This window comes from Microtus pennsylvanicus, chromosome 1 (assembly GCF_037038515.1).
Source record: "Microtus pennsylvanicus isolate mMicPen1 chromosome 1, mMicPen1.hap1, whole genome shotgun sequence".
Taxonomy (NCBI): domain Eukaryota; kingdom Metazoa; phylum Chordata; class Mammalia; order Rodentia; family Cricetidae; genus Microtus; species Microtus pennsylvanicus.
The window spans coordinates 112,276,547-112,302,588 of record NC_134579.1 but is presented as its reverse complement, the minus strand read 5'-3'; the positions used below and the strand labels follow the sequence as shown (position 1 = coordinate 112,302,588).

Sequence of the window (26,042 nt, the reverse complement as noted above, 5' to 3'; positions counted from 1 at the left end):
TGGGAGGTGACAGCACATCTCTGGGACCAGCTGGTCCCTCACTCTCCTCTCGCCTGACACCTATGTCGTGCAGTGTCCTCTCCACCATTTGTTCCTGAAGGGCATACCCGGTTCTCGTCGTAGATGATCTGGACCAGGCTGCGGTGCTTTGATTCTATGGGTGGTGGCGACACCGGCTTCTCGGGCTCGGGCGGCTTGGCGGCCTCCTCCTCCAACTGTTGCTGTGGGGAAGGGGGCAGTGTGAGTGGTGCAGGCCGGAAGCCGAGGCGCTGTTCCCCCCCTTGCCCGCAGCCACACACAGGAAGTCAGGCTGATCGCCATTTCCTGTGAGTCACCCAGGGACTCTGTGCCCTCCTTGGCCAGACTCCCTGGGCTGTGCATCCAGTTTGGACCAGGCTTTCTGGGTCCAAATCCTGCCCTGGAGATGGAGCGGGGATGGGGGTGGGGGGAGGTGCACTCTTCCTCAATTCTCCCCTGGGCTGCAATGAGGACTAATGAGGCCACGCAGGTGGAACACTGCTGAATTTGCAAGGGGCAGCCCCTCTTACCCACTACCAACAGACTGCGAGCTCCACGGCTCCAGGAGATGCTGCAGAAAGAGTGAAGCCCTCAGCCTGGAACACTACTTCTGACCCTTACAACCATGCAACCTTGGGGTGCTACATGTCTCTGAACCTTCCGGTCCTCTCTTGGGAATGAAGACACCCTAAACTTCTGAAGGCTAAAGCAGGAGGTATGAGGAGAGTGCTGGGGGAGGCAGAAAGAAGACTTGCCAGACAGAGCTTTCCATCACACCATGACCACCACCATCATGGCCACACCATGACCACCACCATCATGACCACGCCATGACCACCATCATCATGACCACGCCATGACTACCATCATCATGACCACGCCATGACCACCATCATCATGGTCATAATCATTTTCATCACCATGATCAACACCATCATTGCTACCACCAATACAACTACAACCACCACCATCATCACCATCCCCATTATCACCATTATAGCCACCATTCCCACAATCGTCACCACCGTTATTATCATTACCACCATGATCATAACCACTGCCACCATGGCCATCAACTTCATCACCACTACCCATCACTATCACTAAGACCACCATCACCAACATCACCATCACTATCATCAACATCATCATCATCGTTACTATCAAAATCATTATGGTACCACTCTCACCACTACCATCATACTTATCACCACCCTCACCCATCACTACCATCATCATCATCACCACCACCACCATCTTTATTACCATCCCAACTATCACCATCATCAGCACCTCCTCCTCCTCCACCACCATCATCATCATCATCACCATCATCATCATCATCACCACCACCACCACCACCATCATCACCATCACCACCACCACCATCATCACCACCACCACCATCATCATCACCAGCACAAGCCTGTGTCTTCACACTGGACCTCTCCTTCATTCCCTCATACCTGCCATCCCTTCCTGTTGCTGCTGTCAGCTTTGCCTCAAAGAGAGAAACCAAGATCAAAGAGTTCAAGGCACAGACCTCAGGCTACACAAGAGGCTCATTAATGCCTGCTGTGATGACCTATAAAAGGAGCCATGGATGCTACTGGAGCATGCTCCACTCTGCCTGTGTGCATACATAAAGCTGGCATGTTCAATCACATAGGAGCAGAGGTTCATGGATGGCCCCAACAGGGAGAAGATGAGGCCGGAACAGTGAGCACTGAGCCAGATGAGCCAAGCTGCTTTAGTCCTACAGTGACCCCTGGTGGCGGCTCTCACATTCTAGCCAAAAATTGAAACCAGAGAACCTAGCAAGCAGGAAGTTCCTCCCCAGGAACCAGAAGAAAACACTAAGACCGCACACTTCTCAAGCCTGAGGTCAGACCTTAGTCCCATCACTCTGGGCTCCAGAGTCACTGCACCCCTCTGGCCCTCAGTGTCTCGTTCAGTGTGGCCTGGCAGGGACGCTGCAGAGTTCTCCATCGGCCTGGCATGGCTGACCTGACCGTACCAGGACCCAGCCTTACCCTGGGATTCTGAGCCACCATCTTGGGAGCCCTCACCGCCCTGCTCCCAGATTCTACTCATCTCCTCATGCAAGGAACAGCCTAAGGCTCCTTCTCCATCCTGGGCAGCTAGAGGTGCCTCTTCCAGGAAGCCTTGGTCCCCAAGAGGCTCTGGACTCTCTGCTGGAGTTCAGGTGTGCTGGCCTGATGTGCCCAGTCCAGGGGCTTCTAGACACGTCCCCCAAAACCAGCAAACCACATGGCTGAGGGCACCTGGGGATGTGGCCCTTGGTCCTTGCCTCCACTGGAGTCCCCCTCCCATCCTCACTACTCACCTGCTTCTTCTTCAGCTTGGAGATCTGCTGCTCCACCATGGTGATCTCACGGTCCACGCGGTCCATGTTCTGGATCAATTCCTCCTTGGACAGCCGAGATGGGGCCAGATCCAGCTCGGGATCAGCGTGAGGCGGACTGGGGGGTGACACGGGCTCCAGCTTGCCCGCCAAGCTACGGTCCTGTAGGTGGACAGTAGCACAGTGTGTGTGGTCACCCAAGTGACCCCGACACCTCTTTTCCAGCCATGACTTCAGGCTGCAGCACACCAACTTCCTATTCCAAGCAACCACAACTCTGTATGTGGAGCCTGCCTTCTTGTCTGGTCCTGGCCACCCTTCCCATGGCATGTTCTCTAAAGGCAAAACCGAGGAGGCTGCCGTGTCACCTGAGCTACATCAGTCTCTACCACCTCCTCCTGGTCGTACCCCTCCTATTCCAAGAGAAACAAGACCAACAGTGACCCCTGGGCCCAGCTCCACACGCTCTCCACAGACGCATGAGAGTGTATGCAGGCAGGCTGCAGGCCTGAACTAGAGCATCAGTCAGCTCTTCAGAAAGCACCGTCACAGCACACAGGAGCAGCGGAGTTGGAACCTGGGGCTCTAGGTTTGCTAAGCGAGCATTTACCACGGACCTATTACCTAAGTCATTTTTTACTTTCAATCTTTTCAAGATTTGTTTTATTTGTGAGTGTTTTTCCACATGTATGTACATGTACCACATGCATGCCTAGTCCCTCTGGGGGTCAAAGGAGGGGTCGGAACCCTTGGAGCTGAGGGTATAAACAGTTGTGAGTCACAAATCCTCCTAGCTGCTGAGCCTTCTCTCCCTGCTGCCCAGGACGTCCCTGAACTTGAGATCCTCCTGGCTCAGCCTCCCCCACACAGGGATGCTGGTCCTGTGCTCTTTTTACTGGCTCTTTTTCACTGTGGGAACCTTTCATCAGGGAACTCCTCCCTGAGGCTGAACTGTGTACCTCACACATGGCCCTGCACCTGGCTCCTCCACGGTTTCCTCTGTTCTCTAGCTGGAGTCAGGGACCACCCAGGCTGAACCGGATGCTCTGGGAACAAAGGGGTCAGATAAACCGCCCAGTTCTCTTCTATATAACACTGGGCTCAGATCCCAGGCCCACTCTGTAGGACTCAGCTCTGTGACCTCGGATAGTGTGTGGGTGCTGTCTGCCTTGGTGTCCTATCTGTACAATGGGGAGAGAGAGTCAGCAGTAATTTCACCTCCTCAGGGAGTTGTGAGCCTTGTTGAGTCCAAAATGTCAGCCCAGAGTCTGGCACAGTTACCTCTGAACAGCACAGACAAGAAAACTGTCCCTACCCTGGCTCCCAGCAAGGCCAGCCGCATAGGCCAAGGCAGCAGCTGTTGGCAGACATGGCCAGGCAAAGCCAGCGGCTGCTCCCCACCCCCACGCAGCTGCACTCTATGGACACAGGACGCTTTATTCCTGGGAACAACTGCAGCCTGGGCAACCAGGTGCCCCACCTACCCCCACCCCTACCACTCCTGCGACTAGAAAGGCCTACAACTCCTATGTGTCCCCTTCCTTAGGGGTCTCCATCCCCATTAGCTCGCTCCCAGCCCAGCACTTTCCCCCTGGCCTCATGCAGACATGAGGATAGAGAGACATGGCACACTGGGGACTCCAGGCCCTCCTCCCAACAGAATCCTCCAGAGAACTGTCTCAATATTCATCTCAAAACAGAAGGTGGCGGCAATTATGATCCTGAGCCAGTGGCCACATCATCCTCTTTGCTGTTCCCCACAAGCGGGGGGAGGGGGGGATGAGAAACCTGAAACCATAGACCAAACTCCTTGCAGTGCAGCATGGGTTCCAAAGCCAAGCCATCGACACAAGGTTCTGTCTGACGCAGCACACTTAGAAGACGCAGCAAAACACCAGCCACACATTTCCTAGACCAGGCTGTCTTTCCCAGCGGCTCATCCTTGGGACCAGGCATGAAATGACTCAGCCCATACCCCCCACCGTGCACACACACATAGCAGGTCCCCGTCCCTGATCTAAACACTCCCACATAATAGGCCACAAGAACAAAGGCCATGGACTGTGAAACACAATCACAGAAACATCCAGAGGCGGGGAGAATCCACCCACCAAGACCGTCTACAGGGCTGGGAGAAGCCATTCGAATGACGCCTTCACAGACGTAGGGATCTTTCCAGGAGGATGACAGACGGGGTGGGGATCGACACCCTGACCAGTAGATACTATCCTACTGCTTCCTCAACAGATGCAGACCAGTGCCCGGCATGCCAAGATACACTAAGGGCAGGGCAGCCTCTAAGTGTTAGGAGACTTTGCTTGTTCACCCTCCTGAGGACAGACAAGCCCTGAACCCAACAAGAAAGCAGGTGGCAGTTTAGTTCTCTCCCCAGACTCTCCCCAGTCCGTCAGTCAATCTGTCTGTTGTCAGAGTCTCCCCAGCCAGGCAGCCAGACTCCACCAAGTCAGTCACTCTGCCTTGTCCCATGCCTAGGCAGAAAGCTTCAAGGGAGCAGTAAGACATGTTCGGTTTCTGACATAAAGACCTGTCACAAAAGGCCTGGGAAGGGGAACCCAGGGCTGATTTCTTCCAGTTCCAACAGAGGTCTGTGGCCAGCCAAGCCAGACACAGCAGCAGGCTCCAGACCAGTTAGGGGAACAACAGAAGTGGCTGGCCTGCGGGGGGTGTGGGGTAGGGATGCTCAGAGTCACACACGCTGTCCCCTCAAGCACTCTAAGAAGCATAGACCATGGTGATGGCAACCACCTGGGCTGAGTTCAGCCTGAAGCTACCAAACCTGGATTTCATTACAGGTGCCAAAGTTTGTGCTTGTGCTGGTCTCCCAAGTCCCAACCACCCAAGGACCTTTCCAAGAAGGTTCTCAGTGACATACTGAAATCACCTAAAACAAAGCTCAGTGAATTCCCAAGCACTGGGAAGCCTAAGCAGGAGGGCACTGCCAAACAGTGGGGAGCCAGACACTCCCCGCACACCCTGCTCCTGCCTCCAGCTGGACTCCACACAAACCACGTTTGCGCTGAAGAGCCGTACATTCCATCCACACCCACCCAGTCCCCCTGGAGCCTGGCTCCAGCCCAGCCGGGGCCCAGGCAGGGGAGAGAGCAACAGATGGTGGGACAGAGACAGGGACACACAATCAGGCAGAAAGGAGAAGCAGAGACCCGAAAGGGGGTGTGTGCTGGCTAGCTTTACGTCAACTCGATGCAAGTTATAGTCATCTAAGAAAGGACTCTTGATTGAGGAAATGCCTCCGTAAGATCGGCTGAATACGAGTCTGTGGGGCATTTTCTTAATTAGTGATTGATGGGGGAGGGCCCAGCCGTTGTGGATACTGCCGTCCCTGGACTGGTAGTCCTAGGTTATATGAGAAAGCAGGCTGAGCAAGTCATGGGAAGCAAGGCAGTAAGCAGCACTCCTCCATGGCCTCTGTATCAGGCCCAGCCTTCATCTTCCTGTCCTGCTTGTTCTTATTCTAACCTCATGTGATAATGAAGAGCGATGTGGACCCATAAACCGAATAAACCCTTTCATCCCCAAGTGGCTTTGGTCATGGTGTTTCATCACAGCCACAGAAACCGTAAGACAGGGTAACAGGAACATCTGAGCCACAAGTGGCCTCACTGGGTGACTGTGAGGACAAGACCCTCAGAAGAGCCCGAGCCTAGGACTGGAACAGCTGGTGACAGCAGAGAATGACAGTTTCCCATGGATATAAAACCCAGAGCTGGTCCTGGGACACCCACCTGCTACCCAGTCATGGAGGCCATGCACAGCCCCTTCTCCTGCCCGGGAGAGCGAGCTCAGGGGCTCTAGGATGGGGAGGAAGAGCCTCTCCCCAGGAGCTGCCTACCTGAGTCCCATCCCCCAATTCTAGCTCTCAGCCTAAGTTCCAAACAGGAAGACCTTGGCACGTGACAGATTCTGCAGACACTCAGTGCCAGCCTTTCATCCTTGCAGCCTTCCTGGGCATACCTTCTCCTGCTGGCTGCCCCATACAGGACCCCGCCTAGCCTGAGGATGCTTGACTCACCCTCTTTGGGTACAAGGCAGCGAGGAAGACCTCACCCTACTGCCCCAAATGGCCACTCTCACTCTCAAGCCTAGTCCCTAGCCGCCACCACACTCACAGTGGTCAGATGTCCCTCCCAGCTTCCTGGCAGCACTAAAGGCAGTCCTCCTGGACATGGAGACACCTAGACTGTCAAACATAGAACAGGAAATGGCCATCATGGTGGCACTAGTCACAGCACTCAGGACCTGTGGGGGGAGAACGGAGAAAGAAGGGATAGACAGACGGTACAAGTGGGTGAACGGACAAATGGAGCAGCAGGGGGGGGGGCATATGGCAACACAGCATGTGCGGAGGCTGGATGGTAACTGGACCGGGCAGATGGGAGGTGGACAGACAAAGGTACGGCAGAAGGGGAAGGAGGGAGAGAAGGGGGCAAGCACAGGGTAAAAGGGATGGTGGGAGGGAAGGAATAACATTTGGGCAGAAGAGATGGAAGAGAACAGAAGTTGGAGTGAGCAGGTCACCACAGCACAGAGCCCAGTGGCCACACCTGTCCAGATTCAGTACGGTCAGAAGAGTTCTGTGCCAAGGAGACGTCACAACATCCCATTAGGGGCTCCCAAACTGCCACCAGTCCAGCAAGCCTTTGAGGGAAACACAGGGGAACCAGGCACACAACAGCCAGTGTCAGAGTCTAGGGGTGGGGCCGGGTCAGGTTTGAGAAACCACAAAGATGAGCAGGAGGCTGGCATGGAGAGACAATGTCAGGGCTCGGCCACACCAGACCTCATGGCCATTTGTAAAAGAGCTGAACTTTCCTGCCTGGGAAAGGAGCTCTGGGACCCAGACAGCTCCATGCTGTCCTCACAGGACCCAGTGGTGGAGGGGGCACAAGCAGGCAGCAGGGGCAGGTGAGACAGGCCACTGCCAGTTAAGGTAAGTGATGATGCCCCAGGGCAACTGAGGCTAACACAGGCTAGACAGTGGCTAGACCTGGCGTCTGCGTGGCAGGATATGGGTGCTGCCAACAGGCTGATGGGTAGAAAAGAAAGCGGAGAAGGGGGTTCTGGAGCAGCAGAGAGAAAGAGCTGCCTGAGGTAGGCGAGTGTCAGTCTGTAACTTCCAGGGATAGTTCGGGTGGGGAATAAGAACTACCTCAATGAAGCGAAGCCCATGTGCCCTAAGATCCCAGGTACCTGCCTTAAGTCACCAGAAGGGGTCACAGTAACCAAGCAGAGCAGGGCTGGGGGGAATAGGCCAAGAACATTCCAGAGCTCATGCCAGTGCCTTTACTCTGCTACAGAGGCTGGAGTTTGGCCCTGTCACCTGGTCCAGCCTTTAGGGGTGTGTGCAAGGCTCACAGCTGAACCCTCTATCCAGCTGGCCCGAGTCATCTACTACAGGGCCTGACTAACAGGAGCAAGAGAGGCTCAGAGAGGTCCTAAGCCTGGGGCAGCACAGCAACAGCGTGGGGACAAGAAAACAGACAGAAGACTTAGATCAAGTCTGGCCCAGAGTCACAGGCCTGTCATGGGAGCTACATGCAAGGCCTGCCTGGGCTACACAGTAAGTTCTAGACCAGCCTGATTTAGCAAGACCCTATTTAGGAAAACTAAAACAAACAGAAAAAGTAAACAGGGCTGAAGAGAGAGCTTCGTGGGTAGAGTGCTGGCCTAACAGAACAACAGCGGACAGCGCCAAGCTCCACCCCCAGCACAGCCGGGTGAGTGACAGAACGGGGCTGAGAGAAGGAAGACCACTATCTCACAGAGTACAGAGTAAGAGCCGTCTCCACAGAGACAGGGCCCACCCTGACTCTGCTCTGGGGCTCCTCAGGCCCACGTGGCTGCAGATGTAGACCCGTTTTCTAGCCTACCTAGTACCCAAGAAGCCAGTTAGACCTGGGCGGCAGCAGGGCTGTCTGTCAGTTCACCAGAGGCCCTCAACTCCAGGCCCTGACATGTCAGGTACCATCCCCGCTCCGTCCTGTCTCATGTTCAGGAACACTAGAGTCCCCTTCCCCAGTGTTCAAACATGGGGCAGTCCTGACTGTCCATCCTATTATATAAAGCCAGGAGTTCCAAGCCACTGTGTCATACAAGAGGTTACCTATGCAGCCCGGTACCAATGGGGCAGAGATAATGTGCTACGGTGGACACGAGGCTGACTTCAGGCCAGTCAGTTCCTGGCTCTCTGCTCCACAGCTTCGCGGGCCCTCACTCCCACTTCCCAGTAACTCCGGACAGTGCTAACAGTCATACAGGGGGTCTTGACACAGGGTCTGTGCACACTCCTGCCGGCTAGAGATACCTTTCCCAATTCCTCCCATCACCCATGCCTACTCTCCTTGCCTGACTGCAGCCCTAGCGCTCAGTCCCACTCACACTCATGCCAGAGCTGACCTCACTCCTTTTGCCCAGCCTTTCCTTGCCTCCACCCCCAGCCCCTTTCTTGCGCACAGCAGCAGTGGCAGCAGCAGAATAGCCCATCAGTCTGGCTGGGGTGTACCTTGGTAAGGTCTTCAGTCCCACTGGGCTGCCCAGTGGCCAGCAGGGGCGATGGACGCAGCAGGGTATCGGGTAGTAGCTCCAGGCGTGGGCGCTTGCTCTCTGTGAATTCTATGTCAGGTTTGCCCAGCTCAGGCAGGAAGGTGCGAGACTCGGGGCGCAGGTGGAGCTCCTGAGACCTGTGAGAGGCCAGGGACACACATCACACAGGAGATAGAGGCTCAAGATCAAGACTCCAGGTGTTCACCTAGCCAGGTTCTCACGAGGAGCCTTGTTACTTGTTACAATACTCTGTCTTCCCTAGCAGGAGGGGACATGATTCTAATTCATGAGGCCTTGTGGTAACTGCCCAGCCTGAATCATTCATTGCAGCCTCAAGTCCCCACAGACCCTCCTGAGTTGAGCTACTAAGAATGCAAAAAGACACAGGCCTGAGAAGCACTATGGGGATCGAGCAAAGAACAACACACCCAACTCTATTCCTTCGCAGACATCGCTAGCTGATCACAGAACCTCTGCTGTTACACCTGGTCTAGCCAGCAGGTGGAGAGCTCCGAGTTTCCTGTCTCTTAACCAAGCTCCTCAACCCTGGGTCATAGCTGCCTCCTCCTCCTGCAAGTTCACAGCCCCGGCTCCTGGGAGATCACAGCCCTGTCATGGCTCTAGAATGCCATCAGGAGCACATGGTACCAGGAAGGTCTGGACCCCCACCCCCACCCCCGGCAGCATTACCCACAAAAAGTCATCATCTACCTGAGAGACACCACACCAAGACAAGGAACCACAGTTTCTCCTCACCTTTCACTCCCAGGCTGGAACTCAGACAGCAGTGAGGGCCGCCTCCTCTGTGGCTGGATGATGGAGCCAGGTGACAGGTGAGAGGCGTAGTCACGAGGGTGGTGTTGGTACTCGAGCAGCCCCACGTCCTGCGGAAGAAACAGAATGGTAAGCAAGTGCAGGAGCAGCAGCAGCTTCCTTGCCGCCCTGCACCAAGAGGCTCGGGTGCATTCCCAGTCTACATCTTTCTAGACACAACTGCCAGAGTGATGTTCCCACCATGCTGAGTCCCATCCAGCTGTAGGGCTGAGAAACCATAATGCTCGACTCTACACCTCCCCACAAGGCTGCACCAGGACCTGTAGTCCAGCTTGTGCACTCAAGCCTGGGGGAGGGGAGTTAAGCATGGCCCCTCCAAGTCCACAGCTTGCAAACCCCACCTTTACCACTGCCCGCAGCGTTCAGTTGCTGGTTTAGAGAAAGAACCACAGAGAATGAGTCACTTATCCCAGGCCCTGCCTACGGACACAGGGCTGGGAACTGCCTAGCGGGGGACTGGTTAGCATTAAGTACCCCTTGAGACCCCAGGTATCTTTGTGGATGGGGATCCCTGTGAGAGCCAGGCTCAGGCACCCCAAAGAAGGGAGGGCTAGCCAGTGCAGACAGGGCTAGAATGATGGCCTATAAACCCAGGTCTCAGTCAAGCAGCTGTTCTAGAGCCCCGCCCACCATGGGGAAGAACAGCTGGCACACACAGTATGGGGAGGGAGGGAGAAGCTCTACCCTCTCACTTTGAGCAGTGCCAGGATTTCACTGGCCTGGCCAGGCCTGGGTCGTCATGGTCCATGGACAAGGCCTCGACCCTGGCCTACCCTTGCAGCAAGAATGCTGGGGAGTCAACACCGTTGACAAGTTCCCCCAGCCTTGACGTCTGAACTCAGTGTCGGGCTCCCGCGGCTCACTAGCATCCTCAGTCTTAACCTGGATTCCACAGTCCCTAACTAGAGCCTTCCTACATTTTTCACATGGGCCAAGATCACTTCATCTCTATGGGAAAATGAGAGAGGAGGACCGGGGGGGGGGGGGGGGGGGGGAGTAACTGTGCACATCTAATTGGAAAAACAAGACAGGCTTCCAATCTGTGCTGTCTGCCTAGACACTTGATTACATTGCATGGCAATCGATTAGTGATGTCTGACTAGGTGATAGCTACAGAGAGCATGGACTATAGATAAGTTAATTTTCCTTTATCATATTTTCTTCTCTCTCTCAAGACAGGGTTTTTCTGTTTAGCCCTAGCTGTCCTGGAACTCGCTTTTGTAGACCAGGCTGGCCTTGAACTCACAGAGATCCACCTGCCTATGCCTCCTAGGTGCTGGAATCAAAAGCCTGTGCTACCTTACCCCACCCCCCAGCCTTTTTCGTCCTTATTATTTTGTTTGCTTTAGATTTTATCTTTAATTATGTGCCTGTGTATATATCTATGTGTATATGCACTTGAATGCAATGTCCACACAAGTCAGAGAGAACACTGGCTTTCCCTGGAGCTGGAGTTAGAAGTGGTTGTGAACTGCTGGACGTGGATGCTTGAAACCAAACTCAGATCATCTGAAAGAGCTGCACAGACTCTCAACTGCTGAGTGTCTATCCAGCCACTGGCTGTGTGTCTTAAAGCGGTTCTTAATCAGTGGCACCAGTCAAATGCGCTGAGGGTACAGAAGCAGCGGGGTTCCTGTTCGGGAAGAGTGAGCAACCTCAGAGACCAAACTGCGAGGGAAGGAGCTGGGAGGACCTTGCAAAAGACCCCAGAGAACTGTGGGGTCGAATCCATGGGAAGGACACGGCTACCAAGATGATCCTACAAGGAGGACAAGAGGAAAGTCCCAGAGAGGACCCTGAGGGGAAGACTGTCCCAAGTTACCAGAGCCAAGCCCTCTGCACAAGTGGACTGACTAAAGTGACCCCCGAGGCAGTCACAGAGGGGGAACATGGTGGGTGGTCACAGAGCAGGGAAATGGGACAGCCACAGGTGGCAGGCCCTAGTCTACCCCACAGATGATTACAGCAGGCCTGACTCAGGAGACAAGGGTCACCCCAGTTCCTGTATATTTCCACAGCAATCAGAACAAGTGGGGAGCCCCAAGAAGCACACAGTACTCCAGAACAAGTCCAGCAGAGGGAGGCCACTCCTGTGAACCCCAGATCCATAGGTCACTCCTAAACAATGTTCATTCCTACAGAGCCTCACCTCGGGGCTCTCACTCGGCCTGGAGCACTGCTTGTCCAGGAGGAGCCTAGCCTGTCCCTCCTCTTGGACATTTAACTCCATTGTCAATATCTGGCTCCCCACTTAAATATGCCCCACTCACCTCATCTTCACTCACTATTCCCCAAGAGAACATCAGCTCCCCAAGGCAAGAGGGTTTCTTTGCTTTCACAGCTTTGTCCCCAGGGCTTTGAAGCTGGCAGGTACAAACCTAACCAGCATTGTTGAACAAATGAATGAATGAGAAGTTAACGAGTGAGCAAGGGAGTTAACAAAGGACTAAATAGAGGAGGATCCTAAGTCAGAGCTGTGACATGTGCAGGTGGTACAGGACCCCTTGGTGTGCCCACACACCCAGGACATCAGCCCAAGCCAGCATCCAGTTCCACCATGCCCTATGTGGCACAGTAGAGTTTGTGACCAACTGGACAACAACCCGCAGGTCCATCCCAAAGCAGAGTCAGCCAGCGAGGCCCAAGGCCAAGACTAGGGACAGCCAACTTCATCAGACGTCCCTGGCACACACCTTGTCAAGCACTGGCCTGCAGGTACGTGGCTCTTGCACCCCAACACCAGCATGGAGCCAGGGGTGGGGGTAACAGACTGTGGGATCTGGGCAGCAAAGCCTGAGGCTTACAGGAAGCATGTTACCCCTGGATGACAGGAGGGGACTAACTCTCTGATGCTGGGGGGGATCTACAGTCGGGGTTCCTACAGTAGCATCACACAGAGTTCAGCTCACATCCCAAGCATGATGTCATCTCAGAGAGAACCCCAGCATTTTATAAAGCACCTCACGTGTCTGAAGTGAGAGGGCAGAGCCTCCAGGAAGAAAGGCCTACTAGTGTATGTATAAATGGCCCAGACCCAAACATTATGTTCCCCAGGCCCAAGGAGCCACAGACGGAGCTGGTCATCACACCAGGGCTGAACACAAGGCTCCTTAGAATGTTGTTTTCTCCAGGGCTGAACACAAGGCTCCTTAGAATGTTGTTTTCTCCTTTGGGGCATCAGCCTTGCTGCGCCTCCATTTCTCCTGTTCTCTGGCCTCTCTTTCCCAAGACATAAGTGTTAAGCACAACACAGTTTCTCATGGCTGTGCTCTACCAGCCTTTGGGCACAGAGAGGGGGAGGAATGGGTTGGGGTGGGGAGTGGAGAGGCAGCTGACTTGAGAAAGGGCCTTGGGGAAGACTTGGGAGATGAGGTGGGGAGGCTGAAAGAAGGGGCTGCAGGAAGGTTGGACTAATGGAGAAGGGGGGAAGTAACGTAGGTCAGGGGAGGGTCACGGGAAAGCTACAAAGAGACCAGGGACTCCAGATCACCAACCCCAGCCTTTGTCAAGCCAGCAGAGACAAACTAAGAAGCCTGGATACCCACTAAAAGAGACCCTCATGGTCCCCAGGGAGCAGCAGAGTTCTGCTGATTGCCCGGCAAGGGCTAGAGGCCAAAGAACAAGCATGTCCCCTGGAAAGGAGCACGTGGGCCCTACCAGGGGACAGACATGTTCCAACCTGTAGCTATCCCATCAGGCCACACTCACCCCAGCGGGGTTAGTAACCACTAGGTCCTGCTGGTGGCATCCTGCGTCACCAATGGCCCAGCAGGAGATCAGAAGGTGCCTAGGGTCAGCTAATGACCCTAAATGCTGGGGAAAGGTCACAAATGGGGCAAAGAGCAGGAAGGCAGGTGGGAGGGAAAGGGCTACAGCAGCTAGAAGACACCCTGAGACTGGTCATGCACGAAGAAAGTAGATGAGCAATATGAATGGAGGAGGACAAGAAGGAGGCCCCAGGCATCAGCCTGGAGGGCAGGGGGAGCCCCAGGCAGGGCCTCTCCAGGAAATGGCTTGAACAGTATCAAGTTACGGTGGCAGTAGACAGCCACATGAGGGCATGCACAGGCATTCTTGTGGGTGCTCTCATCACCCTACTCTACAGGTGACAGAACTGAGAGCCCCTAACATTAAATGGAAAGTCTGGGTTCCCAGCTGATCACTGGTTATGGCTGTGAGGCAGTACCTCAAACAGCAGATGGTAACTAATGGTGGTATATAAGCTGGGGCCAAGGAGTGCGGGATCCCAACACTGCGAGGCTGCCCCTGGGTGATGGCAAGGGCTTGCCTTCCCCACCCCCCAAGGCCCTGACGCTCCGAGAAAGCCGTCTGTGCACTACATGGCAGACACCCTTCACCACAGCTGCTCTACACCTAGGCCCTCAGTTCTTGGGGAGCCACTGTGCATGGCACCTTGAGGCCAGGCCCTGGGGGCTCAAGGGAAAGCATACTTGACTCACAAGTAGAGATATCTCCCACACAGATACAGCTTTGTCACAGAAATGAACCACACCATCCAGGAGGGACAGACATGAGCCTAGAGACACATACACACGCAAGGCAACTCCCAACCAACAGGGGCTTATACAGCTCACACCCCTTCAGCCAACAGATAGGACCACAGTATGCAACAGGCATATAATAAAGGCCCACAGAGAAGACTCGAAAGCCCAGCCCCCTGCATGCTCTTCAGTAAGAGGGGGGACAGGACCCTGGCAGGGGCAGACACTGGCCTCAGCCTTACAGTCAAATAAGCACCAAGACCTTGAGGGTTAGGAAGAAGGGGGTGTGACCTCAGTCTCCCTCCTCAAAACCACCTCAGTCCCAAACCAAGCAGAAAAGATTCTGACTGGGAAAGTGGTGTATATCACAGGTTCCCCACTGCACATGCCAACTCCACTGTCAATCAAGATACAACAAAGCGTCCACTCAGTCTAGCCCCAGCCTAGACCGTCCCACACTGGAATAAGGACTTGCTAATGTAACCCAGACTGGTCTCAAAGTCACAATCCTCCTGCCTCCACTTCCTCAATGCTGAGATTACAGGCCTGCATCACTACCCCTGGCTGTCACCAGTGTCCCTACTGTGACCAAAGCAACATGGGCCTGGCAGCCTGGTTTCAGAAGATGCGTGAGAGCAGCAGAAGTGGTACTGGGCAGACGTGCCCCTTACCGTGTGGGACCGGGCTATCTGCACCGGGTAGGAGATGCCATGGGGCGGATAGCGGGGTTCAGCAGCCCGCCATGTCTGTGCCACAGGCTGTGTCGATCCTGACATGGTGGTGGGGTCCAGGTAGCCTCTGAAGCTCAATACACTCTTGACCACAGCTAGGACTAAGGACTGGTCTCGGTCATCTGATGGCAGGCGACCTGGTCACAGGTGCCTGTGGAGAAAAGAGAAAACAAGTTGAGCCTGAGGCAGCTGGTCCACAGCCACAGAGGCCTAGTCCTTTCTGCTGCCTGAGCCTCTCCCCACTGACAGCCCAAAGCCACAATGCCTTGCCTACCTTCCTTTCACAAGCCATATCCCCACTAGCCAGGGCCTTGACCAGCAGACTTGGGGACCTCCATTGTGAACAACATACCCACAGCCATCCGATGGCTCCCACACCCACCTCCGTCAGCCAGCTCACTCCACAGCTGGGACTTTCCAGGTCTCCAGGGCAAAGTTCTCCAAAAGCCCCTGGCAACTCCAGCTCACAGCTGCTGGGCCTGTCCCTGGATCGTGTGCTAGCAGCGCAGTACACACCAATGACCTACCATGGGTCACAGGGTGACCCAGGCAAAGCCTGTCTGCTCTGTCGACCTCAGCCAGAGACTGCTGTGTAATGCGGACAGAACATACATGTGGTTGACCCGGTGCCACTAGGAGTCAGGGAACTGGATGCTGAGGGTCACAGCAGGGACATCCGGGACCAGACACAGGCGTCCGAGACAGGAGGGCACCAAACAGGTCCAGGATGCATAAATGCCACCTTCCAGGCCAGAGTCTCCAAGGCTAATAGAGGAAACGCTCTGAGAATATCCCAGTGGTCTCAAGGATGGGAACCTGGAGGCTGCAAGAGCCAAGAGTGTGGGAAGACTGAGCCCCTCCCCACGGTCCTTCCCTTCCCTACCTGTCCCTCAGGCAAAACTCCCTTCCTTTTCACACTGCACCCCAGAGCAAGGCCGGGGCTTGGACAAGGGGTCAAGGACAAAGAGACTGACCAGTTCCCTATAATTTCATCCTGACCCTTCCTCATAACTGCCCTCCAAGCAGCAGATGGCCAACGTCAGCCAGTGAAAGGTCTCATGTAGAGAAACGAAGCAGGGAAGGTGAAGATGGCAGGTCCAAAAGCCACAAACCTCCAGCCTGGCGGTCCTGACTACATACCAACCTACCAGTGTGAACTTCACATTCAAACCCTGACTCCTAGAAGGGTCATGTGACCCAGACATGCCAATCAGACTGTTGGGGAGGGAGGCAGCGACTGGCACCTGAGGACCCAATGGAACGTCATGTCATCCCTGAGCTCCCCGAGCGGGAATTGCTTTACTCAGACGCCCTGGCTGACTCTGTCACCTGCTATCAAGAACTCCGGCTCACACAGACTACCTACCACCAAAATGAGACGTGTCACACGACACTGAAGAACAGAAGAGCCAACGTGGCAGCTGTACTGTGCCTTAGGCAAGATGCTGCCTTGGGAGGGGAAGGCGCAAACAACTCTACACCACACCTCCTGCCTGGTTTCGGAGCTGGCAGCACCACCAGTGCAACCCCACCCTGAGGCTGACCTCTGTCCTGTGTCACACAGACACCGTGAAAAGCCTCAAAACCGCTATTTGATTTGGGGATACGCAGGAAGGCTGGGAGGTAGAAATGACCCTCAATGTCTATTTTCTTTGCCTGTGGAAATATAGGCACGGAGCCCACAGGCTCTAGAGGCTGAGAGAATGCCTCTCTAGGCCACCTCTGGGGAACCTCATGCCTCAGCCTGGCTTGGCTGGCTTCCACCCCAAAATTCATAGGGCATCCACTGAGAACACGGGAGCTGCATCATCCAGGGTCATCCGGCCAACCCCTTTCCAGTGTGCCCACACAAAGGGCAGCCCCAAAGCCAGAGACAGTAGGGACCCCATCCCATGAGTTTATCTGACCCACACTTCACCTCTTTTACTCTCAGCCTCGTTTGTAGCCAGATTGGAAAACAAACACAAATTAGGAAGACAATTTGGCAGGTTCTCAAATCCTGAAATACAGAATTACTGAGGATCTGCAACCCCACTTCCAGGCACCCGAAGAACTGACAGAGTCAGACAGACACATGCATGTTTAGAGCGAACCCGTTCTCAACAATCACAAGACAGAAATGCTCACCAGCATGGCCTGCCCATTCGGTGCAAGCGCTATTTAGCCAAAAAATAAAATTAAAATAAAATAAATAGACCGGGAATACTGACATGGAGCACACCAGACGACTGCAGGGTGTTAACACTCAGTAAAGAGCCAGACACATAAAACTAAATACAGTGTGTGACCAAGTCACACAAATGTCCACAGAGGCACAGCGCAGGTCAGAAAGGAAAAGGGTGGGTACCCAGGTCCCAAACGGGTTCCAAACAGGCTTTGGAACAGTCCTGAGAGTGTCCAGGTGGGGCGCAGCATCACCACAGCAGGAGCCCAGAAGGGAGACTAGAAGTTGTGTATCTGAGAAGGCCACTGAATTAGATGGAGGGAGGTCACTCAAGGCCCCACAGAGAGATTCTGTTCCAGGAGCAATGGGGAGCCCCCGACAGGGCTGAGGGACAGCACAGCGTCAGTGTTTTGTCATGGGTAACACAGCTGTCAAGCCACTATAAACGTCCAAGCTAGAGACAGACTGTGGGATGGGGCGGCAGCGACAGGGAAGGGAAGTGAGCAGATGGCACAGCATCGGGCAGGAGGCAGACAGAAGCCTTACAAGCTTGCAACAGGGAAGGGACATCTTCACACACCTCATGGCAGAGTGGCTGCAGCCCGAGGACAGCAGGTTCCTGGCGGCACAGCCTGCCAGGAGGAACCTGTCTAGGCAGTGCCAAGGGAGGAGCTTGGAGGGCAACAGGCTCTCAGTAAGGCAATCTCAACAGAGCAGCTTCTGTAGAACAAACAATGTCACCCTACAAGGGCAGGGACTGGCTGAACCGGGGGTGTGGGCCACTACAGTCACAGCCTATGGCAGAGACATCCTCCAAGGCCAACCCTGGGCAGTACCCACCTTAGGTGACATGTATGCCCACATCCCTTGCCCACTTTTTTCTCCTCACGGTGCTGGCTGGCATAACCGGTGCTCAGCAAAGGACTGTGCCCAGCAGAGGTGGGCCAGCTCCAGTTTTGAAAGGGCCCACCTTTGTTCCCACCCCAAGGCAGCAACCTCCTTGTAGGACTGCAGGCAGGTATGTGGCACTTGGGGACACAGCCTGTCAGTGGCCTGGCTCAGACATGGAGATGGAATAATGCGGAACAGCAGAACAGCAGAGGCTCATAGGACGTGCTGTGTGTGGCACCAGCCTGCTGCTTCCTGCTAACAGACAGCACACAATGACACCAAACTTACAGCAGGACAGGTGGTGACAGGGGCTCCCCAGAATTGGAATGTGTGTGGCAGGCAGAGGCCAGGGCTCACATCCACCATAGGAGCCAGAGTCTTTGGGTAGGCTGACAGGTTCTCTTGGCAGGGGACCCCAGGAGGACATGGTATAGCCCAGTTTCCACAGACACCAAGAGCCTTGTGGACAGGAACCACAATGGCCATCCACCTGTCAGATCTGCCTCCATGCTCCCGTGTTTCTGTGGGAGCCAGAGGCCGCCAGGCACACCACACTGCCACATGAGAAGTGTGACTTCCAGCGATGCCTTCTATGGAGGTTTCTGAGGCTCCTGATCAAACCCAGGCATTGGTGCAACTTTAAAGGCTCTGACCCCATGCCCCACATCATCCTCCCGCCACACAGGACTCTTCCTCCCCAACTCAGCCCCAGCCGGGATCAAGCGCATAGCCAAAGCAATGGAGAAGAAAGGCCAAAGCACAGTCTCTTGGTCACTAAGTAGAAATAATGCCAAGAAAAGCTGCCCAATCCTAGACAGTTCCCCTTTCGACAGAACCACATAAACTACTGTCCCAATGGCTAGAACAGGTTCTGACACCAACTCCACCCTTTATGCTGCTGTGCAACCTTGAACTGGGTAAAGACTTCTCTGTGTTTAGCTGGGAGGCCTCACGGACAAGCTATCTATGAAGAGGTACAGGCCCGTCTTTACCTCTAGAAACGCACTGTCCACTGTCGGGGGAAAGCCTCCAAATCCCCCAGCTTCCGTGTGGCCTCACAGGGCCCACTTCCTACACTGCAACAGCTAGTCCCCATCATGGCCCCACTCATGTGTATGAATGTGGTGAAGGCTGTGAGCCTGTCACCAAGCACACCTGAACCATTCAACAGATGGGGAAACCAAGGTACAGGGAGCAGCTCTCCTCTGCTCCCTCCGGCCTTGGCCACTTAGGCACTGAAGAATCTAGTTAAGCAAGCCACAGATTCTGGCCCCAGCTTAGCCACATGGGTGTCCCTGGGCTGTGGCTAGCCAAGGGCTCCTGCCAAGGCAGACAGAGCCACTTCTTCCTCAGGGCTTCCCTTGCACTTAGTTTGATTACTGTGCATGTGCACTCACGCTGAGACCAGAGGCCAAGCTTGGGTGTCATCCCTCCTTGGGACCTGGAGTTCCCCGAGGAGCTAGACCCTGACCTCCCCAATGTCGCGATTACAAGTACATGCTATCATGCCTGGCTTTTCTCCATGGGCTCTAGCGATGGAATTGGCAAGACAAGCACTTCACTGACTGGAGCATCTCCCCAGCCCACCACTGAGGGCAGCTAAACCATAGCCGGTAATTCTCAGGCCCCACTCCAGGTCCCCAGCCACTCTGGGGAGCCTCGGGTTGCTATCGGCCCTCTCCTCCATTTGGCCATGGCGGTGGCCACTTCGCCCACAGAGAAGAAGAATCGGACAATGGGCTGGGGTATAGATGTGGCGGGGTGGGGTGGGGGCTGGGTAGTGACACTAGCTGAGGGGCTCTAACAGTCTGCCTACTCTAAGTTCTGGTACAGTGACTGCCAGGGAAGCAGGTCACTAGACAGAACCACTTGAGACATAGGCCTGTCTCAGCAGGGACACAGCCTGAGACCCAGGTCCTTCTGCACAAGAGACTCCAAAGGGGACACAGAAGCAGGTGGCCAGAGATAAACAGTGCCAACTAGAATGCGGAAGCGAGGAGTTGAGGAGCATGGGGGAGGGGTTTCAGGACAGAATTTCACAGGGTGAGAGCTCCGGAGATCAAAGGCACAACACTAAAAAAGCGTTCAACACTTCACAACCATGCAATTCAAAACACTGAGGTAATTACCACCGTGCAGGCGCAAGTACACACACACACACACACAACTCCTCCAGGAGGCCCCTTGATGGAAAGCCCTGTATGCCCCAGAGACTCCACGCAGAGCACAATGAACACAAGCACCCCTCTCCAACTCACCTTACTCAACAAAACCTGAGGTTGCTGGGCCTGTCCAAGTGTCTCACCACTTGCTGGGCTGCAACCCATCAGCTCAACTTGCCATGCAGGGGGCCAAAGGGACACAGAAAGACCTAGGCTGGGAGGAGCCTTTCAGAACCTCTGACTTTAACGTAAGCCAGAGCCCCACATGCCCACCTGTTCACCTACCCGCATATTTGGCTGCCCAGCCACAGCTGTATAGCCACTGTATAATCTGTCTGTTCTTCCCTTCTCCTCAGGACGCTTCTGGAGGAATCCAGGAGAGATCATTGATGGCCTGAAGGGAACAGCAGATGGCCACACGTGGATGAGGACCAATGTTCCAGCTGGCTACTAGCTGCCCAGTGGTAGGACTCCTGCAATTCAGTTCCCTCCCCCAGTCAGCCCGGGGCTGACCACAGAACTACCTACCCAACCCTCCCTGTCAGCCAGGGGAGAGACCTGTGGCCCCTGGACACTCAGCCAAGGGGACACCCACTTTGTATCAGCCCAGACGGAGCACATACCAGTGATGGCCCCAACAACTCAGCAATGATCAACGGTAGATCTGAGGCTGGGCAACCACGAAGGGTCTGGAGGCCCTGTGGCCAGGAGCCAAAGGCACCACCCAGATAACAATGGTCCCCAGAAGCAGTTCCAGGTCTTAAGCCCACTCGGAACCCTAGAGTGGACAGGACCAGCTCACCTGGGAAGAGTCTCTCTTTAGAGAGACTAAAGAAGAGTCCCCAGGCCCCAGAGCACACAAACCAAGAGAGATTATGGGCAACACAGATGAGGGGCTGGGCTAGGAGGGCATGCTGGCCCAAATACTCTAGGCAAAGCCAGAAAGTTAGCTCAACTTGGGGACATATGCCAATATGGTCTCTGAATAACCAATACACCAGCCTGCCACCCAGACACAACGGAGGCCCAAGAGGCCCAAGCCAGATGAGCCTGTGCCTTCAGACAACCAGAACAGCACCCTGCACGGGAGCAATACCTACAACAGGGGGAACAACATGCCAGGCTAGGAGCCCTGGTGACAGCGAGCCTTCCTCTGAGCCTCATTTACTGTAAAGAAACACACTAGTAATCAACGTCAGGCCAGCTAGGGGTGTACACTGGACCCCGTGGAGACTGCCAGAGGTGACCCCGGCCTCCTTGGAGCACACCACCCCTTGTCTCACTGGCATCCTCCCCACAGCACCCTACAATTAATTAGCCCCAGGCAAGAAGCAGGCCTCGAACTCACTACGTGCCTGAAGATGACCTTAAACTTCTGAGCCTCCTGCCCCCAGCCTTCACAGGTGGGTGTCCCGTCACTGTCACTGTCACTGGGCTCCAAGCTCTCCTGCACAGGGCTGATGAGTGCAGTTCCAAAGAAATAACATCAAGCACCTGGACTCAACTGTGCCTGAAGCTCTGTTTAGAGTCCACCCATTGCCATGGGAGACCCAAGTACGTGATATCCAGACACCAACTGCTAAAGCTCCATGGGCTCAGATCTCCAGCCTCCAGGTCCCTCTTCCATGCAGAATGGAGAGAGAAGGAAGTGGTCAAATGAGCAAGCATCTGAGTAGGATCCCAGCCAGCCTCGCCTCGTAGGGCCAAAGCAGGCGTGCCCGACTCCTCTCCCCGCTATTGGTGGCTCTGACGGGGACACAGGCCTTGTAGATGGTGCTTGAGAATCTGGGTCAGTCCTTGGCAGCACATGAACTCCACCGCCTGGCAGTAACTGAAGCAAGCCTCCATGAAGGTTCCACAGGAACATGGCGACCTCTGAAGGCATACCTGATCATTAGCTGAGGAGCCCAGAGCCGATAAGAAGCCCGCCAGGCCAAAAGGACCCTGGATAGTGAGTCGCACACTTGCCCCTACCATACCTGAGAGTTTAGCTTCCTAGAATTTAAAAAGGGGTCAGCCGGGCATGGTGGCACACATCTTTAATCCCAGCACTAGGAGGCAGAGGTTGGCGGTCTCTGTGCATTCAAGACCAATATAGTCCACTTATGAGTTCCAGGAAGATCCAGCCCCTGGTGGGGACAGGCAAGACAACCTACATGATGTGGGAGTGTCATATATCAATCTGTTGATTTCATTGGTTAAGTAATAAACAAACTGCTTGGATCATAGCTTAGAACATAGGTGAATGGAGTAAACAGAACAGAATGCTGGGAGGAAGAGGAAGTGAGCTCAGAGACTCTGGAGCAGAGAGACGCCATGCTCCGCTCTCCCGGGCAGACGCACATGATTCAGCTCCGACCCAGGATGGACGTAGGCTAGAATCTTCCCGGTAAGACCAGTGCTCACAGATTATTAGAGATGGGTTGATCGGGATATCAGAATTAGCCAGTAAGGGCTAGAGCTAAAGGGCCAAGCAGTGTTTAAATGAATACAGTTTGTGTGTTGTTATTTCGGAGCATAAACTAGCAATGTGGGCAGCCGGGTGCCGGGGACACAGCCCTGCCGCTCCAGTTACTACACCTACAGGTATTCTTTTCCTTAGGCCTCTCTGCTTTTGTTCTCTAACTGTATGCCTGGGACAGCTCCATGTCTCACAGTGGAGGATGAGACTCTTTCCATAGGGCAACACTACTTCCACCCCAGGGTCTAAGTGGTCACCATGGTGACAGACCAGTAGTAACTGCCTCTGCCATCTCTGTAGCTCTGCTGGCATCCTACCCAGCCATCTAACCACCTGGTCAGAGATCCCACTCTGACAACACTGTGGAGGTCGCAAGCACAGATAAGCCTCCTCCACCCCAGGTGGTCTAGGTGTCCTTACTGTGGTAGCCATGGTGCCCTAATTCTGCCTCCTTCCTGAGACTCCCCTTGCTTATAATGGCACTGATCAGGGATGGGGCCACCCAAGACAGCCAGGGTGATCCTATCTGGAGTCACCCTGCAAAGACCCTGTCTTCTAAATGCTGTCACAGATTTGGGGTGCCCACACTTGAGCAGATCCTTGGGGTCCTGTTTGCTCCGCTGCATCACAATCTCTTCTGAGGCTCTCTCCTAAGCAAACTTCCTCAAGCCCACAGCTAGGCCCTAGAGAGTCCCCAGGGAGCATGAAGGTACATGCAGGGACACCTAGGGGCATGGTCATGGCCCAGTGGCCCCTCTGGTTGGCAAGAAGCCAAGAGTCTCATGCCCCAGGCTCTTGGGAGAGGCCAGCTCAATGACTCATCCACTCACAGGCCAAGAGGCTGGAGGTGCTTGGGGAGAGGAGAGAAAAACTCAAAGCAAAGGACCCAGCTGGGATTTGTACACAGAAGCACAGACACTCACACAGACAGACAGACAGACAGACAGACAGACAGACAGACAGACACAGACACACACACACACACTACATACATTAACCCTGACCTTGAAACCTTGAAAGGTTCAGGGGTAGCCCAGTCGTGTGACCCTTCCTACCCTGCCAGGCCCCACACTGCCCATCCGCCTGGGACCTGGCTGTAAGGGCCTCCCATGACATCACAGGTGAAGGAACTGTGCTGGGAGCCTGGAGGAGATTGGACCAAGGGACAAAGGGTGCATTGTCAAACACAACTGGAGGCAGGGGCGGGTCTTCTGCGTGTCTGGCTCAGTGCGGCAGGAGAACCCACCCCCAGTCTTCCAGAACAGGGCGGGTAGCCTGGGCAGTGTCTGTGCCAAGAAGAGAGCTCAGTCTGGGAAGTGGGCCTCCCAGAGCTGCTCAGGGCCTCCTCTGAGCCAAGGATAAGAACAAGGCCTTGTGGGAAGGAAGCAGGATAATCCCCTAAGCACTCAGCATCACCCTGAAGGCAGACAGACACACAAATACCATTCATCCCCTTCACACTGTGTGCCAGTGTGTGCCACTTACCCTCTCTGAGCCTTACATGACAGGGTGATTCTGGGCTCAACTAAGGTGTGCAAATGCTCACATCCCCACCCTCTCCAAGGCAAAGCTGGCCGTCAGCACCCACACCTACACCTCAAGCCAAGAGCCCTACTTTCCTTGATCCCAACCCCACACCTCCAGGATTTCTCTCAGGAACTAAGCACCCAGCACACAGAGTATGATATTCCACCTTCTCGAAGTGCCATAGGCCTGTCAGGCCCAGCCACCGTGTCTCAGGATGGAGGAACCCGTCTATAGCCAAGGAACATACATACACACACATCACACTCACATACATACCCAAACTCATACCCTACACACATACATACGGCCTACACATGCCACACACACACATATCACACTACATACACATAAATAATAAATAAAATTCTCTATCCTTTTTTCTCTCTCTCCTCCTACACCATACACCTACATATATACACACAAATACCACTACATGCTGACCCCTCAGTCTAGGGACAGGCCTGGGATACTCCCTTGATATCAAGTCGGGTAATTCCCAAGAGGCTCTCTGCGGGTGCTGCAGGAACAGCTGAGGGAATCACTAGGGCCCAGCCTGAACATCTGTGATCCCCCCCCACACACAAGCTCATACACTAACATCTAAAAGTGAAGTGATGGCATCAGGAGGGTGGAGACTTTGGGAGGTGATGAGGTCATGAGAAGGACCTGCGTCCTTGCAACAGAAGCCGCCCATAGACAGCTAGCTGCCTGCACCCCTCCTCGGAATGAGTCTACAGCTGGGACAGACCAGCCCTACCCAGGACGGCACCCGACCTGACCTCCACTAGTTAGTGTCTTGGTGGTGGGCTGACCGCTCCAGAGCTGAGAAGAGCGAGCAGTAGCTCAAAGGCCCCAGCCTGTGTATAAGAGCTCAAAGGGCCTCAAGGAGGTAGGCAGAATGGATACCTAGAAACCCCAGCTGGGAACAAAGGCACAGGATCAGTCAAACACAGACAAAGGAGTCAGCACAGTCTCTAGAGGGCTCACTGGAGCAGGTGGGGCAGAGCAGGTGGGGCAGAGCATCTCAGGAGAGGCAGGTGCCACAAGCTTAAAGGTCCTGACACAGGACCATGGCTGAGGTCTACAAGCAAGAACAGCCTACATGCTCAGGGGGAGTACTCTCCACCCCTCACTGCCTCTCCAGGCTCTGCCCAGGGAAACAGAAGACCCTAAACTATGACCTCTGACCAGAAACAAGCCTGCACCACCCCCACAGGATGGCTGCCAGGGCTTGAGTGTGAGGCAGCCCCTGGGTCTGAGCACTTGGTCTTAGCACTGCTGCTTTTAGGGCATGGAACCTGGTTAGAGGAAGTAGGTCATTGGGGGTGGGCCCTAAGGTTTCCTAGTTTGGAACTACTTCCGGTCTGCTCTCTGCTTTCTGACTGGATGCGCTGTGACCAGCTGTCACAGCTGCTCCACCCTGATGGACTGTACCCACTAAACTGTGAACCAAGACAAATCTTCCCTTCCCTAAGCCACGTCTCACCGGGCATTTGGTCACATTTACAGAAGTATACTATAGATGGTGGCGGAAAGTCCCCTAACCTAGTCCTGCAGGGTGCTGAGGAACCTAGGCAACTCTAGGCACATTTTGTCATCCTGACACAGGCTAGGGTCATCTGGGGAGAAGGAACCTCAACTGAGAAAATGTCCCCATCAAATTGACCTGTAGACAAGTCTGTGGGGTGTTTCCTTGATCAATGATTGATGTGGGAGGGCCCAGCCCATTGTGGGCGGTGCCAATCCTGGACAGGTTATCCAGAGTTGTATATGAAAGCAGACTGAGTGAGCCACCTAGAGCAAGC

The 26,042-nt window shown here is 54.5% G+C and overlaps 1 protein-coding gene across 37 annotated transcripts in view; it reads right to left on the bottom strand.

Moving 5' to 3' along the window:
- Ncor2 (nuclear receptor corepressor 2) overlaps nucleotides 1-26,042 on the bottom strand; it is a 155,466-nt gene that overhangs the window by 87,898 nt on the left and 41,526 nt on the right. For 19 of the 37 annotated variants that reach the window (XM_075978527.1, XM_075978420.1, XM_075978506.1 and 16 more), the window contains 4 exons: nucleotides 9,722-9,849; nucleotides 8,925-9,102; nucleotides 2,366-2,545; nucleotides 108-221 (listed from right to left, as the gene is read on the bottom strand). In XM_075978527.1, coding sequence (XP_075834642.1) covers nucleotides 108-221; nucleotides 2,366-2,545; nucleotides 8,925-9,102; nucleotides 9,722-9,849 — 600 coding nt within the window. Of the gene's footprint in view, nucleotides 1-107; nucleotides 222-2,365; nucleotides 2,546-8,924; nucleotides 9,103-9,721; nucleotides 9,850-14,972; nucleotides 15,184-20,534; nucleotides 20,644-26,042 lie in introns of those variants that run through there. The other 18 variants (XM_075978557.1, XM_075978566.1, XM_075978546.1 and 15 more) reach the window with 2 other exon arrangements.